Source organism: Nerophis lumbriciformis, linkage group LG29, assembly GCF_033978685.3.
Source record: "Nerophis lumbriciformis linkage group LG29, RoL_Nlum_v2.1, whole genome shotgun sequence".
NCBI lineage: Eukaryota > Metazoa > Chordata > Actinopteri > Syngnathiformes > Syngnathidae > Nerophis > Nerophis lumbriciformis.
Window position 1 is genome coordinate 9276826 of NC_084576.2, and position 14741 is coordinate 9291566.

General features: G+C 40.6%; 1 protein-coding gene across 1 annotated transcript in view; it reads left to right on the forward strand.

The window, feature by feature from the left end:
* The window catches only part of kiaa1109 (KIAA1109 ortholog), a 255509-nt gene that overhangs the window by 120893 nt on the left and 119875 nt on the right, over positions 1-14741 (forward strand). The window contains exon 44 of the mRNA XM_061925065.1: positions 13315-13546. Coding sequence (XP_061781049.1) covers positions 13315-13546 — 232 coding nt within the window. The remainder of the gene's footprint in view (positions 1-13314; positions 13547-14741) is intronic.

A 14741-nucleotide genomic window follows, 5' to 3' on the forward strand; every position in this document is an offset into this window, starting at 1 on the left:
TGTTGCATTTCTTTTCACAGTTCTTTTTGACAGACATTTTAGTGAGGGTCAAACCATCATGGCATGGGGGAAACTCTGGGTTTATGGTAATGAATGGAATAGCCTACTTGATTTGATATTCAGTTTATGAACTTACATTACATTACATACCCCCAGGGGTACGCGTACCCCCATTTGAGAACCACTGCTTTACAGCATGGTACACCTTGCACAGCTCCGCAGCGGTTATCTTGTCATCCAGGGGCGACGAAACTTCACAAAAAAATGTCCTCATTGAAGAGGTACCTGCCGCACGTTTATTACTTTTATGTTTATCCGTACACGCATGCCGTTCAATTGCAGCTTTCCCCTGACTACTTACGTCGACATCACATCGACAAAGTGTGCAGAAGCCATGGAATGAGTCTCGACTACTTTTCGTTATAAATTCGTGCTCTTTTATCCATTCAGAATTAAACGAGGTCTTGCGTTTTGGCATGATGCTAACTTTCTGTCAATGTCATGCCGCAGCAGCACATGGACCCTTGTTTACTTTTTTAACCAATGATAAGCAGATTTGTATCCGACACCGCTCTTAGCCAATCATTTGATATGTTACTGCGTTGAGGGCACTTTTTTACGGTCTTTGATTGGCTATTGCGCTGCAGCCCAGCAAAGATGAAAAAACTCCGCTCTTCAAGCCTAGTGCCTCAAAAAGGAGGACAAATACGTGTCCGGCTTGATGCTACGCCGGAGAGGGCATTAAAAATCCGGACTGTCCGGCCTAAATCCGGACACCTGGTCACCCTAGCTAGCATACTTACAAGATGGCACCATGTAACGGAATCCATGGTTATTAGGTTTTAAAACTAACAAAATTAGCAAAAATGCTAGCATAAAACATTAGCGTGCTAATATTAACATGTTAAAATTAGCATGCTAACAGGTGAACGGCTAGCATACTTTTAAGATAGTATGGTAACAAGCGAACAGCTAGCATACTTACAGGATGGCGCCAAGTAACGGAATCCTTGACTAGAAATTAGATCAAATACTAGCATACAACGTTAGCATGCTAACATTAGCATACTGACAGGGGAGAAGCGAGCATACTTCCAATATGGCGCCATGTAATACAATTCATGAGCTGTGCATATTGGTCTTAGAACTAATTTATTCATTTCAGTTGGAATTTCCTAGAAATTCGGAAATTTCGGGAGAAGCGGGAATTTCTTGAAGGCTATAAATAACATGAATGTCCTAAACTAGATGAGGCAATTCCTGAAGGAATTGCGTGTGAATGCTCCAATGCTGAAGTTGAACTGAAGTGCTGATAGAATGTAGTATGAATGTAAGAATAATTTGAATATTGAAATGGTTTGAACTTTAAAGAACTGACGCTGAACTGAAATGCTAATGGAATGTAGGGTGAATGTAGAGATGGTTTGAATGTTGAAATCGTTCAAATGCTGAAATGGTATGAATGTTGAAATTGTTTGAATGTTGAAAAGCTGACGCTAGACTGAAATACTAGTGAAATGTAGAAATGGTTTGAAAGTTGAAATAGAAGGTTATAATTATTTGAGAGGTGAAGAGCAGAAGCTGTACTGAAATGTAGTATGAATCTTGGTATTGTTAGTACGGTTAGCATAATTCAAGATGTTACAAAGTAACATAATATATATATTTTAGTTGTATATGTATCACATTAGCTAAAATGCTGGCATACAAATTCAGCATGCTAACAGGAAAGCAGCTATCATACTTGTAACATGGCGCCAAGTAACAAAACCCATGATAGGTTTACAATGTATATTATTAGCTAAAATGGTAGACAAAAACGTTAGCTTGCTAACATTAATATACTAACATTAACATGCTTACAGGTGAAGAGGTAACATACTTCTAAGATGGGGACAAGTAACGAAATACACGTTTGTTAGGTTAAAAATATTCAACTAGGTAAAAATGCTTGCATAAAACATTAGCATGAGAACAGTGAAATAGCTAGCATACTTTTAAGATGGCACCATGTAACAAAATCCATGATTATTAGGGTTGAAACGTAAACAAAATGTATATTAGCATCCTAACAGGTGAAAGGCTAGCATACATTTAAGATGGCCCCAAGTAACAGAATCCATGACTATTAGGTTAAAAAGTATGAAATTAGCTAAAATATTAGCATGTTAACATTAACATGGTAACGGTGAAACAGCTAGCATACTTTTAGGATGGCACAAAGCAACGGAATCCATGGTTATATTTTAAAAAGTACAAAATTACCTCAAATGCTAGCATAATATCTCAGCATGCTAACATTAACATGGTAACAGTGAAACAGCTAGCATACTTTTAGGATGGCACAAAGCAATGGAATCCATGGTTATATTTTAAAAAGTACAAAATTACCTCAAATGCTAGCATAATATCTTAGCATGCTAACATTAGCATGGTAACAGGGGAACAGCTAGCATACTTACAAGATGGCACCAAGTAACAAAATGCATGATTATTAGGTTAAAAAACGTACAAAATTAGCTAAAATGCTATCATGAAACATTAGCTTGTTAATATTAGCATGCTAACAGGTGAAAGGCCAGCAAATGTTTAAGTGCCAAGTAATGAAATCCATGACTATTGGGTTAAAAAGTACAAAATTAGATCAAATGCTAGCATAAACTGTTAGCATGTTAACAATAGCATGATGACAAGGGAATAGCTAGCATACTTCTACGATAGCACCATGTAACAAAATTCATGATTATTACGTTTAAAATGTTAAAGATTTGATAAAACTCTACTATGCAAAGCCGAAGCCATTTATCAACAACACCCAGAAACGCCACCGGCTTCGCTGGGCCCGAGCTCATCTCAGATGGACTGATGCAAAGTGGAAAAGTGTTCTGTGGTCTGACTAGTCCACATTTCAAATTGTTTTTGGAAACTGTGGACGTTGTGTCTTCCGGACTAAACACGAAAAGAACCATCCGGACTGTTCTAGGCACAAAGTTCAGCCAGCATCTGTGATGGTATGGGGGTGTAATAGTTTCTAAGGCATGGGTAACGTACACATCAGTGTAGACACCCATCCAAGAATGGGAAAGAATTCCACCTGAAAAGCTTCAAAAATTCGTCTCCTCAGTACCCAAACATTTACTGAGTGTTGTTAAAAGGAAAGGCCATGTAACACAGTGGTGAACATGCCCATGTGCCAACTTTCTTTGCAATGTGTTGCTGCCATTAAATTCTAAGCCAAAAAAATTTCTCAGTTCGAACATTAAATATCTTGTCTTTGCAGTCTATTCAATTGAATATAGGTTGAAAAGGATTTGCAAATCATTGTATTCTGTTTTTATTTACGATTTACAAAACCTGCCAACTTCACTGGTTTTGGGTTTTGTAATTACAGAATTACAGGACTTTGTGAATTTTCAGGAACACTGGAATTTGGTTTGGAACTTGGGAAAGTGTTTGTTTGAATGTCCACAATGAGTGCAATGTGTTGATGTTGGAATGGTTTAAATATTTTTTTAAATGTGGGAATTGTGCAACTTGGAAAAATGTCCCATTCATTTAAGTGGGAACTTCCTGGAAATTTGGAAATTTCTGGAAAAGTGGGATTTTTTTTCTAGAAATGATTAAAAGCATGAATGAGCTGAATTGGTTGGTGTTGGAATTGTTTAAATCGGTCAAGAAATGTTGAAGTATTAACCGTTTTTTAATTCAGAAATGGTATTACGGAATTTCGGAAAAACTGAGAATTTTTCTAGTTCCTAAACAAACTTGTTTTATTTTCCTGACTAAGAGGAATGTTTTGACAGTGGAACGGTTGAATCAGGGCTGCACGATTTTGAAAATAACCTAATTGTGATTCTTCTTTCCAAAATTGCGATTACGATTTGATTTGCGATTTTTATATTTTATGCATAAAACTGCGAAAATGTCAAGTGGTCATATCGTATCATGTTACTTTTAGACTGCCAATCAACATATTGTTGTCTCTAGTTAGAACAATATACAATAATTTACTTTAAAAAAAACATTTCTTTATGCACTCAGAGCTTTTGTCTACATCATGAAGAAATACCCGATAACAATTATACATTGATTATAATGTAATCTCTGAGCTGCCACCTTACCGTGGTAGAGGAGTTTGCGTGTCCCAATGATCCTAGGAGCTTGTTGTCCGGGGGATTTATGCCCCCTGGTAGGGTCTCCCAAGACAAACTGGTCCTAGGTGAGGGATCAGACAAAGAGCAGCTCGAAGACCTCCATGACGAATAAAAACAAAGGACCCAGATTTCCCTCGCCCGGACGCGGGTCACCGGGGCCCCCCTCTGGAGCCAGGCCCGGAGGTGGGGCACGATGGCGAGCGCCTGGTGGCCGGGCCTGTCCCCATGGGGCCCGGCCGGGCACAGCCCGAAGAGGCAACGTGGGTTCCCCCCTCCAATGGGCTCACCACCCATAGCAGGGGCCATAGAGGTCGGGTGCAGTGTGAGCTGGGCGGCAGCCGACGGCAGGGCACTTGGCGGTCCGATCCTCGGCTACAGAAGCTAGCTCTTGGGACGTGGATCGTCACCTCGCTGGGGGGAAGGAGCCTGAGCTAGTGCGCGAGGTTGAGAAGTTCCGGCTAGATATAGTCGGACTCACTTCGACGCACAGCAAGGGCTCTGGAACCAGTTCTCTCGAGAGGGGATGGACTCTCTTCCACTCTGGCGTTGCCGGCAATGAGAGGCGACGAGCTGGGGTGGCAATTCTTGTTGCCCCCCGGCTCAGAGTCTGCACGTTGGAGTTCAACCCGGTGGACGAGAGGGTAGTTTCCCTCCGCCTTCGACTGTGGTTTGCGCTTACGCGCCAAACCGCAGCTCAGAGTACCCACCCTTTTTGGATTCGCTCGAGGGAGTACTTGAGAGTGCTCCCCCGGGTGATTCCCTCGTTCTACTGGGGGACTTCAATGCTCATGTTGGCAGCGACAGTGAAACCTGGAGAGGCGTGATTGGGAAGAATGGCCGCCCGGATCTGAACCCGAGTGGTGTTCTGTTATTGGACTTTTGTGCCCGTCACAGATTGTCCATAATGAACACCATGTTCGAACATAAGGGTGTCCATATGTGCACTTGGCACCAGGACGCCCTAGGCCGCAGTTCCATGATCGACTTTGTAGTTGTGTCATCAGATTTGCGGCCTCATGTTTTGGACACTCGGGTGAAGAGAGGGGCGGAGCTTTCAACCGATCACCACCTGGTGGTGAGTTGGCTGCGATGGTGGGGGAGGATGCCGGACAGACCTGGCAGGCCCAAACGCATTGTGAGGGTTTGCTGGGAACGTCTGGCAGAGTCTCCTGTCAGAGAGAGTTTCAATTCCCACCTCCGGAAGAACTTTGAACATGTCACGAGGGAGGTGCTGGACATTGAGTCCGAGTGGACCATGTTCCGCACCTCTATTGTCGAGGCAGCTGATTGGAGCTGTGGCCGCAAGGTAGTTGGTGCCTGTCGTGGCGGTAATCCTAGAACCCGTTGGTGGACACCGGCGGTGAGGGATGCCGTCAAGCTGAAGAAGGAGTCCTATCGGGTTCTTTGGCTCATTGGACTCCTGAGGCAGCGGACAGGTACCGACAGGCCAAGCGGTGTGCGGCTTCAGCGGTTGCGGAGGCAAAAACTCGGACATGGGAGGAGTTCGGGGAGGCCATGGAAAACGACTTCCGGACGGCTTCGAAGCGATTCTGGACCACCATCCGCCGCCTCAGGAAGGGGAAGCAGTGCACTATCAACACCGTGTATGGTGAGGATGGTGTTCTGCTGACCTTGACTGCAGATGTTGTGGATCGGTGGAGGGAATACTTCGAAGACCTCCTCAATCCCACCAACACGTCTTCCTATGAGGAAGCAGTGCCTGGGGAATCTGTGGTGGGCTCTTCTATTTCTGGGGCTGAGGTTGCTGAGGTAGTTAAAAAGCTCCTTGGTGGCAAGGCCCCGGGGGTGGATGAAATCCGCCCGGAGTTCCTTAAGGCTCTGGATGCTGTGGGGCTGTCTTGGTTGACAAGACTCTGCAGCATCGCGTGGACATCGGGGGCTGTACCTCTGGATTGGCAGACCGGGGTGGTGGTTCCTCTCTTTAAGAAGGGGGACCGGATGGTGTGTTCTAACTATCGTGGGATCACACTCCTCAGCCTTCCCGGTAAGGTCTATTCAGGTGTACTGGAGAGGAGGCTACGCCGGATAGTCGAACCTCGGATTCAGGAGGAACAGTGTGGTTTTCGTCCTGGTCGTGGAACTGTGGACCAGCTCTATACTCTCGGCAGGGTCCTTGAGGGTGCATGGGAGTTTGCCCAACCAGTCTACATGTGTTTTGTGGACTTGGGGAAGGCATTCGACCGTGTCCCTCGGGAAGTCCTGTGGGGAGTGCTCAGAGAGTATGGGGTATCGGACTGTCTGATTTTGGCGGTCCGCTCCCTGTATGATCAGTGTCAGAGCTTGGTCCGCATTGCCGGCAGTAAGTCGGACACGTTTCCAGTGAGGGTTGGACTCCGCCAAGGCTGCCCTTTGTCACCGATTCTGTTCATAACTTTTATGGACAGAATTTCTAGGCGCAGTCAAGGCGTTGAGGGGATCTGGTTTGGTGGCTGCAGGATTAGGTCTCTGCTTTTTGCAGATGATGTGGTCCTGATGGCTTCATCTGGCCAGGATCTTCAGCTCTCGCTGGATCGGTTCGCAGCCGAGTGTGAAGCGACTGGGATGAGAATCAGCACCTCCAAGTCCGAGTCCATGGTTCTCGCCCGGAAAAGGGTGAAATGCCATCTTCGGGTTGGGGAGGAGACCCTAACCCAAGTGGAGGAGTTCAAGTACCTCGGAGTCTTGTTCACGAGTGAGGGAAGAGTGGATCGTGAGATCGACAGGCGGATCGGTGCGGCATCTTCAGTAATGCGGACGCTGTATTGATCCGTTGTGGTGAAGAAGGAGCTGAGCCGGAAGGCAAAGCTCTCAATTTACCGGTCGATCTACGTTCCCATCCTCACCTATGGTCATGAGCTTTGGGTTATGACCGAAAGGACAGGATCACGGGTACAAGCGGCCAAAATGGGTTTCCTCCGCCGGGTGGCAGGGCTCTCCCTTAGAGATAGTGTGAGAAGCTCTGTCATCCGGGGGGAGCTCAAAGTAAAGCCGCTGCTCCTCCACATCGAGAGGAGCCAGATGAGGTGGTTCGGGCATCTGGTCAGGATGCCACCCGATCGCCTCCCTCGGGAGGTGTTTAGGGCACGTCCGACCGGTAGGAGGACACGGGGAAGACCCAGGACACGCTGGGAAGACTATGTCTCCCGGCTGGCCTGGGAACGCCTCGGGATCCCCCGGGAAGAGCTGGACGAAGTGGCTGGGGAGAGGGAAGTCTGGGCTTCCCTGCTTAGGCTGCTGCCCCCGCGACCCGACCTCGGATAAGCGGAAGAAGATGGATGGATGGATGGAATATAATGTAATCATGTTATATAATAATAATTCAAGTAACCATTTAAAAGGATGTACACTTTTATCTCATTACGGTAGAACCCTAAGAACTTTCCGCAAATCTGCCATTGTAGTTGCAGTCACTATTATCTTGTGGGTCAGACTGGCTCGTACATGCACATGCATCCGCCGCTGTTGTCGATTCTAATACAAAGTAGCGTATAGTTCTAACTTATATTTGTAAGTAGACTCCATATAAATGATAAATGATAAATGGGTTGTACTTGTATAGCGCTTTTCTACCTTCAAGGTACTCAAAGCGCTTTGACACTACTTCCACATTTACCCATTCACACACACATTCACACACTGATGGAGGGAGCTGCCATGCAAGGCGCTAACCAGCACCCATTAGGAGCAAGGGTGAAGTGTCTTGCTCAGGACACAACGGACATGACGAGGTTGGTACTAGGTGGGGATTGAACCAGGGACCCTCGGGTTGCGCACGGCCATTCTTCCACTGCGCCACAACTACAACATGGCTGACGGGGAGAAAATGCAGTCGAAGTGGAGGCACATGAATAAGACGTCTGTAGAGACATTCAGAAAACTGTTTGAAGATGGTCTGTAAAACATCATCTTTGCAAAATGTTGACCCAAGAACCTCCGTTATATGTTATGTAAAACACAGGTAAGTGTTTTAAAAGTAGAAAACATGACAATATGAACCCTCTAAAGTCGCGGTTTGGTTCATGTTCGGTTCAGTTTGGGAACACAATGCAAAACCTAAAACTGCTTAGCTTTTATGTTGCATGATTTTTAAAATGCAGCAAGAAAAAACGGAAATCCACTGGCAAGAAATTATTCAATTAAAAAAAAAATAATAATAATAATCTGCAAGTGCTTTTTGATACATTATGGTTTATAGCTTAAGTTTGTTTCGAACATGCATACAATTACAACATACATCACAATTTTTCAGTTTATCTTTTCAACATGTTCGATAAGGAGTAGGAAGAAGCTGAGCTTATTTAATCCTATGCCTTTTTTCATTTCATAGCAATTACTAACACCTTTGTTCACCTCTTGTTTTCAATTTATACACAATTGATTTATTAATAATTAGTACAATTCTAAAAAATAAATATATACTGAAGAAGCTGTAGTTCATATAATGAGATGAATATGATTATCAATATCGATTATCAATTCTTTGTGCTTTTTAAACACTTTGAATTTGTAAATTTTCTTAAACCGAGTCATATTGATAATGATTATTCATTGCTTTACTTAATCCATTACATAATTTAATTCCACATACTGATATACTAAAGCAGTATTTCTCAAACTTTTTCCACCAAGTACCACCTCAGAAAAGTACCACTAAATTGACCAAGATTAAAATACAGTGGTGTAGTAGAAAAAAAATGTCATTAAAAACAAGGCAGCGGTTTTAATTAACACGCATATTGAATATTACACAATTTTTAAGTGTTGTACTTTCATACAAATGTTTTATGTTACAATTTTTCTCTGAGGTTGTATTTCTCTTTGTTGAGAAGAATTGTTGTATGCTCTTGGGTAACAGATTATAGTTTGCTTTGTGCATAATTTTGGCTGTTTGCAAAGCCACTATATCGTTGAATTTCAGTATTTTTGATTCAATAAATAAAGGGTTTAAATTTTCTTTATTTCCAACATTGTGTATTTTTCGAACTGACCTCTTTTGTAATACGATTAGTGACTGAAGTGTACTTTTGTTATTTCCCCAAAATTTCTACACAATAATACTAGCGAGCAGTAAAAAATATGGAGTGATTTTTTTTGTCCAATAGATATTTTGTTTTAGTGATTATTGATGTCTTTCTTGCCACCTTATAATGTATATTTTTTATGAGGTTTCCAGTTCATTTTATCATCAATTATTACACCGAAAAATTGTATTTCATTTAGTCTTTCAATGTCTACACCGTATTTGTCTATCTGTGTTTGACTTTCTCTTCTACTGTTCCAGAATAGCTTTATTTTAGTTTTACTGAGGTTCAAGGATAGTCTATTGTTGTCAGACCATCTCTTTAATTTATTAATTTCTTCTGTTTTTTGTATCAGGGTTTGTGTGTTGTCTCCTGAACAAAATGCAGTTATATCGTCTGCAAATAATACTAACTTTAAGTCTTTTGTAACTTTACCAATGTCGTTTATAGAGATATTTAACAATTGTGGTCTTAGTATTGATCCCTGGGGTACGCAACAGGGTACATTTAGCGTGTGTTCGCCTAGCTTCACATATTGTTTCTTACCCAGTTCAATACCAACCCTCTGATGCCATACCATTCTATTTGTTTTAATTAAAATACTCTGATTAATTGTGTGAAATGATTTATTTATATCCATAAACACTCGCTCCACAGTTTACTATCTATTCCATTGTTAATCTTTTCTGTTATTTCGATTGATGTTGAAATATTATTCTTGTATCCATATTGGTTCTCTGCGAGTGTTCTATATTTGTTTATGGATTTGTCCAAACTGTTATTAAACAGTCTTTCAATAATTTTAGAAAATTGTAGAAGTAAAGAAATAGGTCTATAATTTGTAAATTGGTGTTTGTCTCCAGTCTTATAAATTGGTGCAACTTTAGCTATTTTAATTTTGTTTGGGAATGTGTCTGTTTGCAATGATAGGTTACTGATATACATTAATGGTCCTGAGATCTCTTCAATAACCTTTTTTTATGGTTTCCATATCAATTTCATTACAGTCAATTGAGGTCTTGCTATTGTCTGTTGTGTCATGTCTGTGAGGAACATTGAATTGGGATTCCTATCTGTGGTGTCATTGAAGTCCCCAATTGACACTGGAATCCATTCCTCCAGTTTTGGTCCAATATTTGCAAAGTAATTATTAAAGCTTTCAACTACTTAATTCATATTGTCATCCCAAAGGGAATAAGCGGTAGAAAATGGATGGATGGATGGATTATTTACGTTTCCGTCTGAGAAGTATCAAGGGTAATCATCTTACTGGCATTTTTAATAATGCTATGAAGGATTTCCCATGTTGCTCTCATGTTGTTTTGGTCCTGTCCAATAATTGACTGTAATATTATTTTTTACATGTTCATAGTATGGTATTTGCTTGTTTTTATTTTCTGCCTCTATAGATCTGCGTTATACATTTTCTGTATAATGTATTCTTTTTATTGCAAGCATTTTTAAATCATTTCATCATCCATGGAAGATTGCTCTTTTTCTGCTTCCTATTGAGTTGTGTCCATGGACAATGTTTGTCATACCGTGTTTAAAAATGTACCCTATGCTTCATCTACATCATTTTCACTGTACACATTGTCCCAATTCTGCTTTTCTAGATCATTTTTTAAATCAATCATAGTCTTTGTAATGTATTTTTGTTATCCATGTTTCTCCTCTTGTAGTTTCCATAATAGATTGTGAAAACTGGTAGATGATCACTGATGTTGGTTATAAGCAGACCACTTGTAGTATTATCAAAATTGTTGTTGAAAATATTATCAATGAGCATGGCATTGTGTCCTGTGATTCTGCTTGGATTTGTGATTTTCGGATATAAACTGCTGCTATACATTGTATCAATGAAGTTATCAATGGAATTTTGCTTATTAGGAATCAATAGGTCACCACATAAGAAATGTATTTTTGGACCGTTGAGAGATGCTAAAAAATTATTCAATGTAAGGCAATATAATGTACAATAAGCTTTGTATTAAAGGTGACAAAGCAAATTACAATAATATTTTGACGGCGAGGCACAATTCCTGTCCTTCACTTTTAATGTGTATCATGTGGGGGCATCTGTATGACTTTGCACTGAACATAAGGTTCCATACTGAAAAATTAGACTACAAGCACATGTACAGTAAGCTACATCCCTACTACTCGGCTGGGAACATCTCTGCGCTGCTGACCCGTCTCCGCTCGGGATGGTGTCCTGCTGGCCCCACTATGGACTGGACTCTTACTATTGTGTTGGATCCACTATGGACTGGACTCTCACAATATTATGTCAGACCCACTCGACATCCATTGCTTTCGGTCTCCCCTAGAGGGGGGGTTACCCACATATGCGGTCCTCTCCAAGGTTTCTCATAGTCATTCACATCGACGTCCCACTGGGGTGAGTTTTTCCTTGCCCTTATGTGGGCTTTGTACCGAGGATGTCGTTGTGGCTTGTGCAGCCCTTTGAGACACTTGTGATTTAGGGCTATATAAATAAAGATTGATTGATTGATTGATTGATACTATATGTTATAGAAGTGTCCAAACTTGGCCAACGATCCACCAGACCAAACACAGCAATTTTGAGTGTGAAACACAAATGATAAATGATAAATAATGATAAAAGTCCTTTAATTAGTGGAAATAATAATCACATATGTCAAGTCGTTAGCCCTGCAGACATGCCATCAATGATTGTGTGAGCTTTTTGGGTAGCCCAATACAACGTTGTCACTTCCGATACAATACTAATATTGGAGCCTTGAGTATGGACCGATACCGATATTAATTTCCGATACAATATTAATATTGGAGCCTTGAGTATGGATCGATACTGATATTGATATGATACTTTTCTTCATTTGTAATGTTGAATGTAGAAAATGTTTGATCAAGTAAAATTAGTCAGAGAACAATGCTAGGTATGATAAACACTAACCTATTCATTATTAACCATCTGGAATGGACTTATGCTGTCTGTAGGTTGAAGTGGACTGATAATGTTTTTTTGGTCGACACCTAGAGGCCACAATAATTCATAAAGTTAAGCTCATGACACAGTAAATTCAATTATGCGGACACATTTATTACTGAATACTTTTTAATACACTTCTGCCTTGGAAACTTTGTATATGTAAGTAATATGCAACCATAATTATTTGAAAAGGTTTGTATTGATAATTGTGTTTTCTATTATTGTTCAATTAAGGACACATTATGTATGTCTAGCTTGTGTGCTTAGTTATTGTGTAGCTTCTAGTAGCCTATAGCCTACCATGTTGAGTTTGTAAATGACTTTACCTAAAGAAAATAAATTACCAACCATGTGTGCTTATTGGAGGACATTCAGCTGTTAACTGGCTGTCCAGCTTTGCACAAGTAATTGCGTTGGACAATTTAGATACAAGCTGATATCATCTGATACTTTTTTTTTTTTTTTGGGACACTCCTAGTGAGTTTGAAAGAGGTCTATATGAATATGTATCAAATTTGTGAAGCTACCCTTTGTCAGGTCAAACCAAACGACCAGCCAAATGTGGCCCTGGGGCCCCTGTTATAAAGAATACTATATTAATCACACTATAATTAAAAATGTTCTGCAAAAAAAACAAGTCTTACTTTTTAAAAACAATGATTATGATGCGAGGTTGACAAAGGCTGGATTGATGCATGTTTCTTAGTTTTTTTTAAAATGAGTACAGGTATATTAACTCAGTTTTCTGTATGCTTATTTTGGAAAAAATATTAGTTGTGCTCACTCTAAATTTAAATCAACCAATAAGCAGCATTGATGGAGAGAAATTACTAAGTAGCAATCTTGCTGCTCAGAACAACTTGCAAATATCAGTATTTGGACAGATTGTATGCATAATTAACAAAATATTAAGACACTCTTTATTAGGTTTTTAATCAGTCAATCAGGGGTTAGGGTTGGCCCTCATGTTCCTCTAAGTCTTAATTATTAATTTGGCCAAGATATGTTGGATCATTCATTACTTCAACAATGTGATAAAGATATTTTTCTGTTTCAACATGACCATATTGAGTACACAACACAAGCCATTAGGTTTCATTCATCCACTATTGCAAAAATAAAAAGAACTTAACAATATGAACCTGATATGTATCATCCCCAGGGCTCTCACCCCTACCAATCTTTGAGCTACACCAGCGGTGACACAGCAGCTGACTCACCAGCACACGTGAGCCGCATGGGCCTGACAGTCAAGGACAGCCCCAGAAAAGAGAGTCTTCTGAGTAATTTAACGGGAAGCTTTCGCAGTCTTCACAACCTACTGGAGGGGACACCCCAGAGGAATGAACCATCTGTCGCCGCAGCAGCCAAGAGCAGCTCCCTCACTCGCACAGGTGCCTGATTGAAAGTTCTAATAGCTACCCTTTAGTTTTAAGATAATTACATAGCTACACTCTGGTCTTTTGGAGGGTGAATCATTTAGACTAAATGATAGGTAATCATTAATAAAAAAATTACATTATTATATTTCATCTTAAAGAAAAAAAAAAAACATGTCATTAGATAACTGAGGCAACACCCTGAGACGGAGAATAGCCAATTCACTGATTGTCTCAATAGCAGTCACCTTATAGTATTGTGATGAATAGCTAATTTAACAACAGGGGTGTGGTTGTTGTAGTTGATATATTGAGGGATGACACCATTTTGAACACACACTACAGGACTGTTTTATGTTCATATGTTGGGGGTGCACGCATTCATTTTTCATGAGATAACATATTGGCTGACTATTTAAAGTTTTCTCTACGTTAATTTAAGTTAATCACTACATGTGATCAATAGATGCAAACTGATGCTGTATTAATAACAAATATTTGTTTGATTACACAGGCTGTGTTTCTACAACTGAGTCTTTCGACTGAGAAATGTGATCACAATACCAACACAATGTTAGGAAATCAAAATTAAACTGTTCCAGCTCCGCCATCTAACCGATAAACTTTTCTGATGTTGAGACCGAGTTACCAATTAATCCAGTACAGTTCTGAGTTGCTGCTGTCCTTTGCTACTTGCTTCTGTGATGATTGTCCCACATTTGGTGCTGTTTAGGAGCAGGAGACACCTGTTCTTGTGCGCTAAACTGCTTCTGTTGCTATAAAGTTATGTTCACGGCAGTCGTTGTCGTGGCACTGTTTTCTTCTTGTAACTTGGTCTTTGGCTAGCTTAGCTTAAGAGACACTGTTTGTGGACATGATAGTGTACTTCAAAACATCACTTAAAGCTTAATGTTGGGTTCCCCGTCCTGTAAAGCCACCCAAAATTAACCATTTCTTGTGGTGTTCCGAAGACAATCTTAGGCTTTTTTAATTTATTTTTTACATAAAACAATTTAGTTCCAATGTAAACATCAATTACCAGCGTCCAAAACATAATTTCCGGCAGAGGGAACATCTGCAATGGAGATTAATGAAACCCAACATAAAGAAAAAGGTAGTATTTGGTCTCAATGTGTTGTTGGGATTATCAGGTCCTCTACTACCTGTGATATATTCAATAAAACACAAAATATGACCCAAATTGTACTTG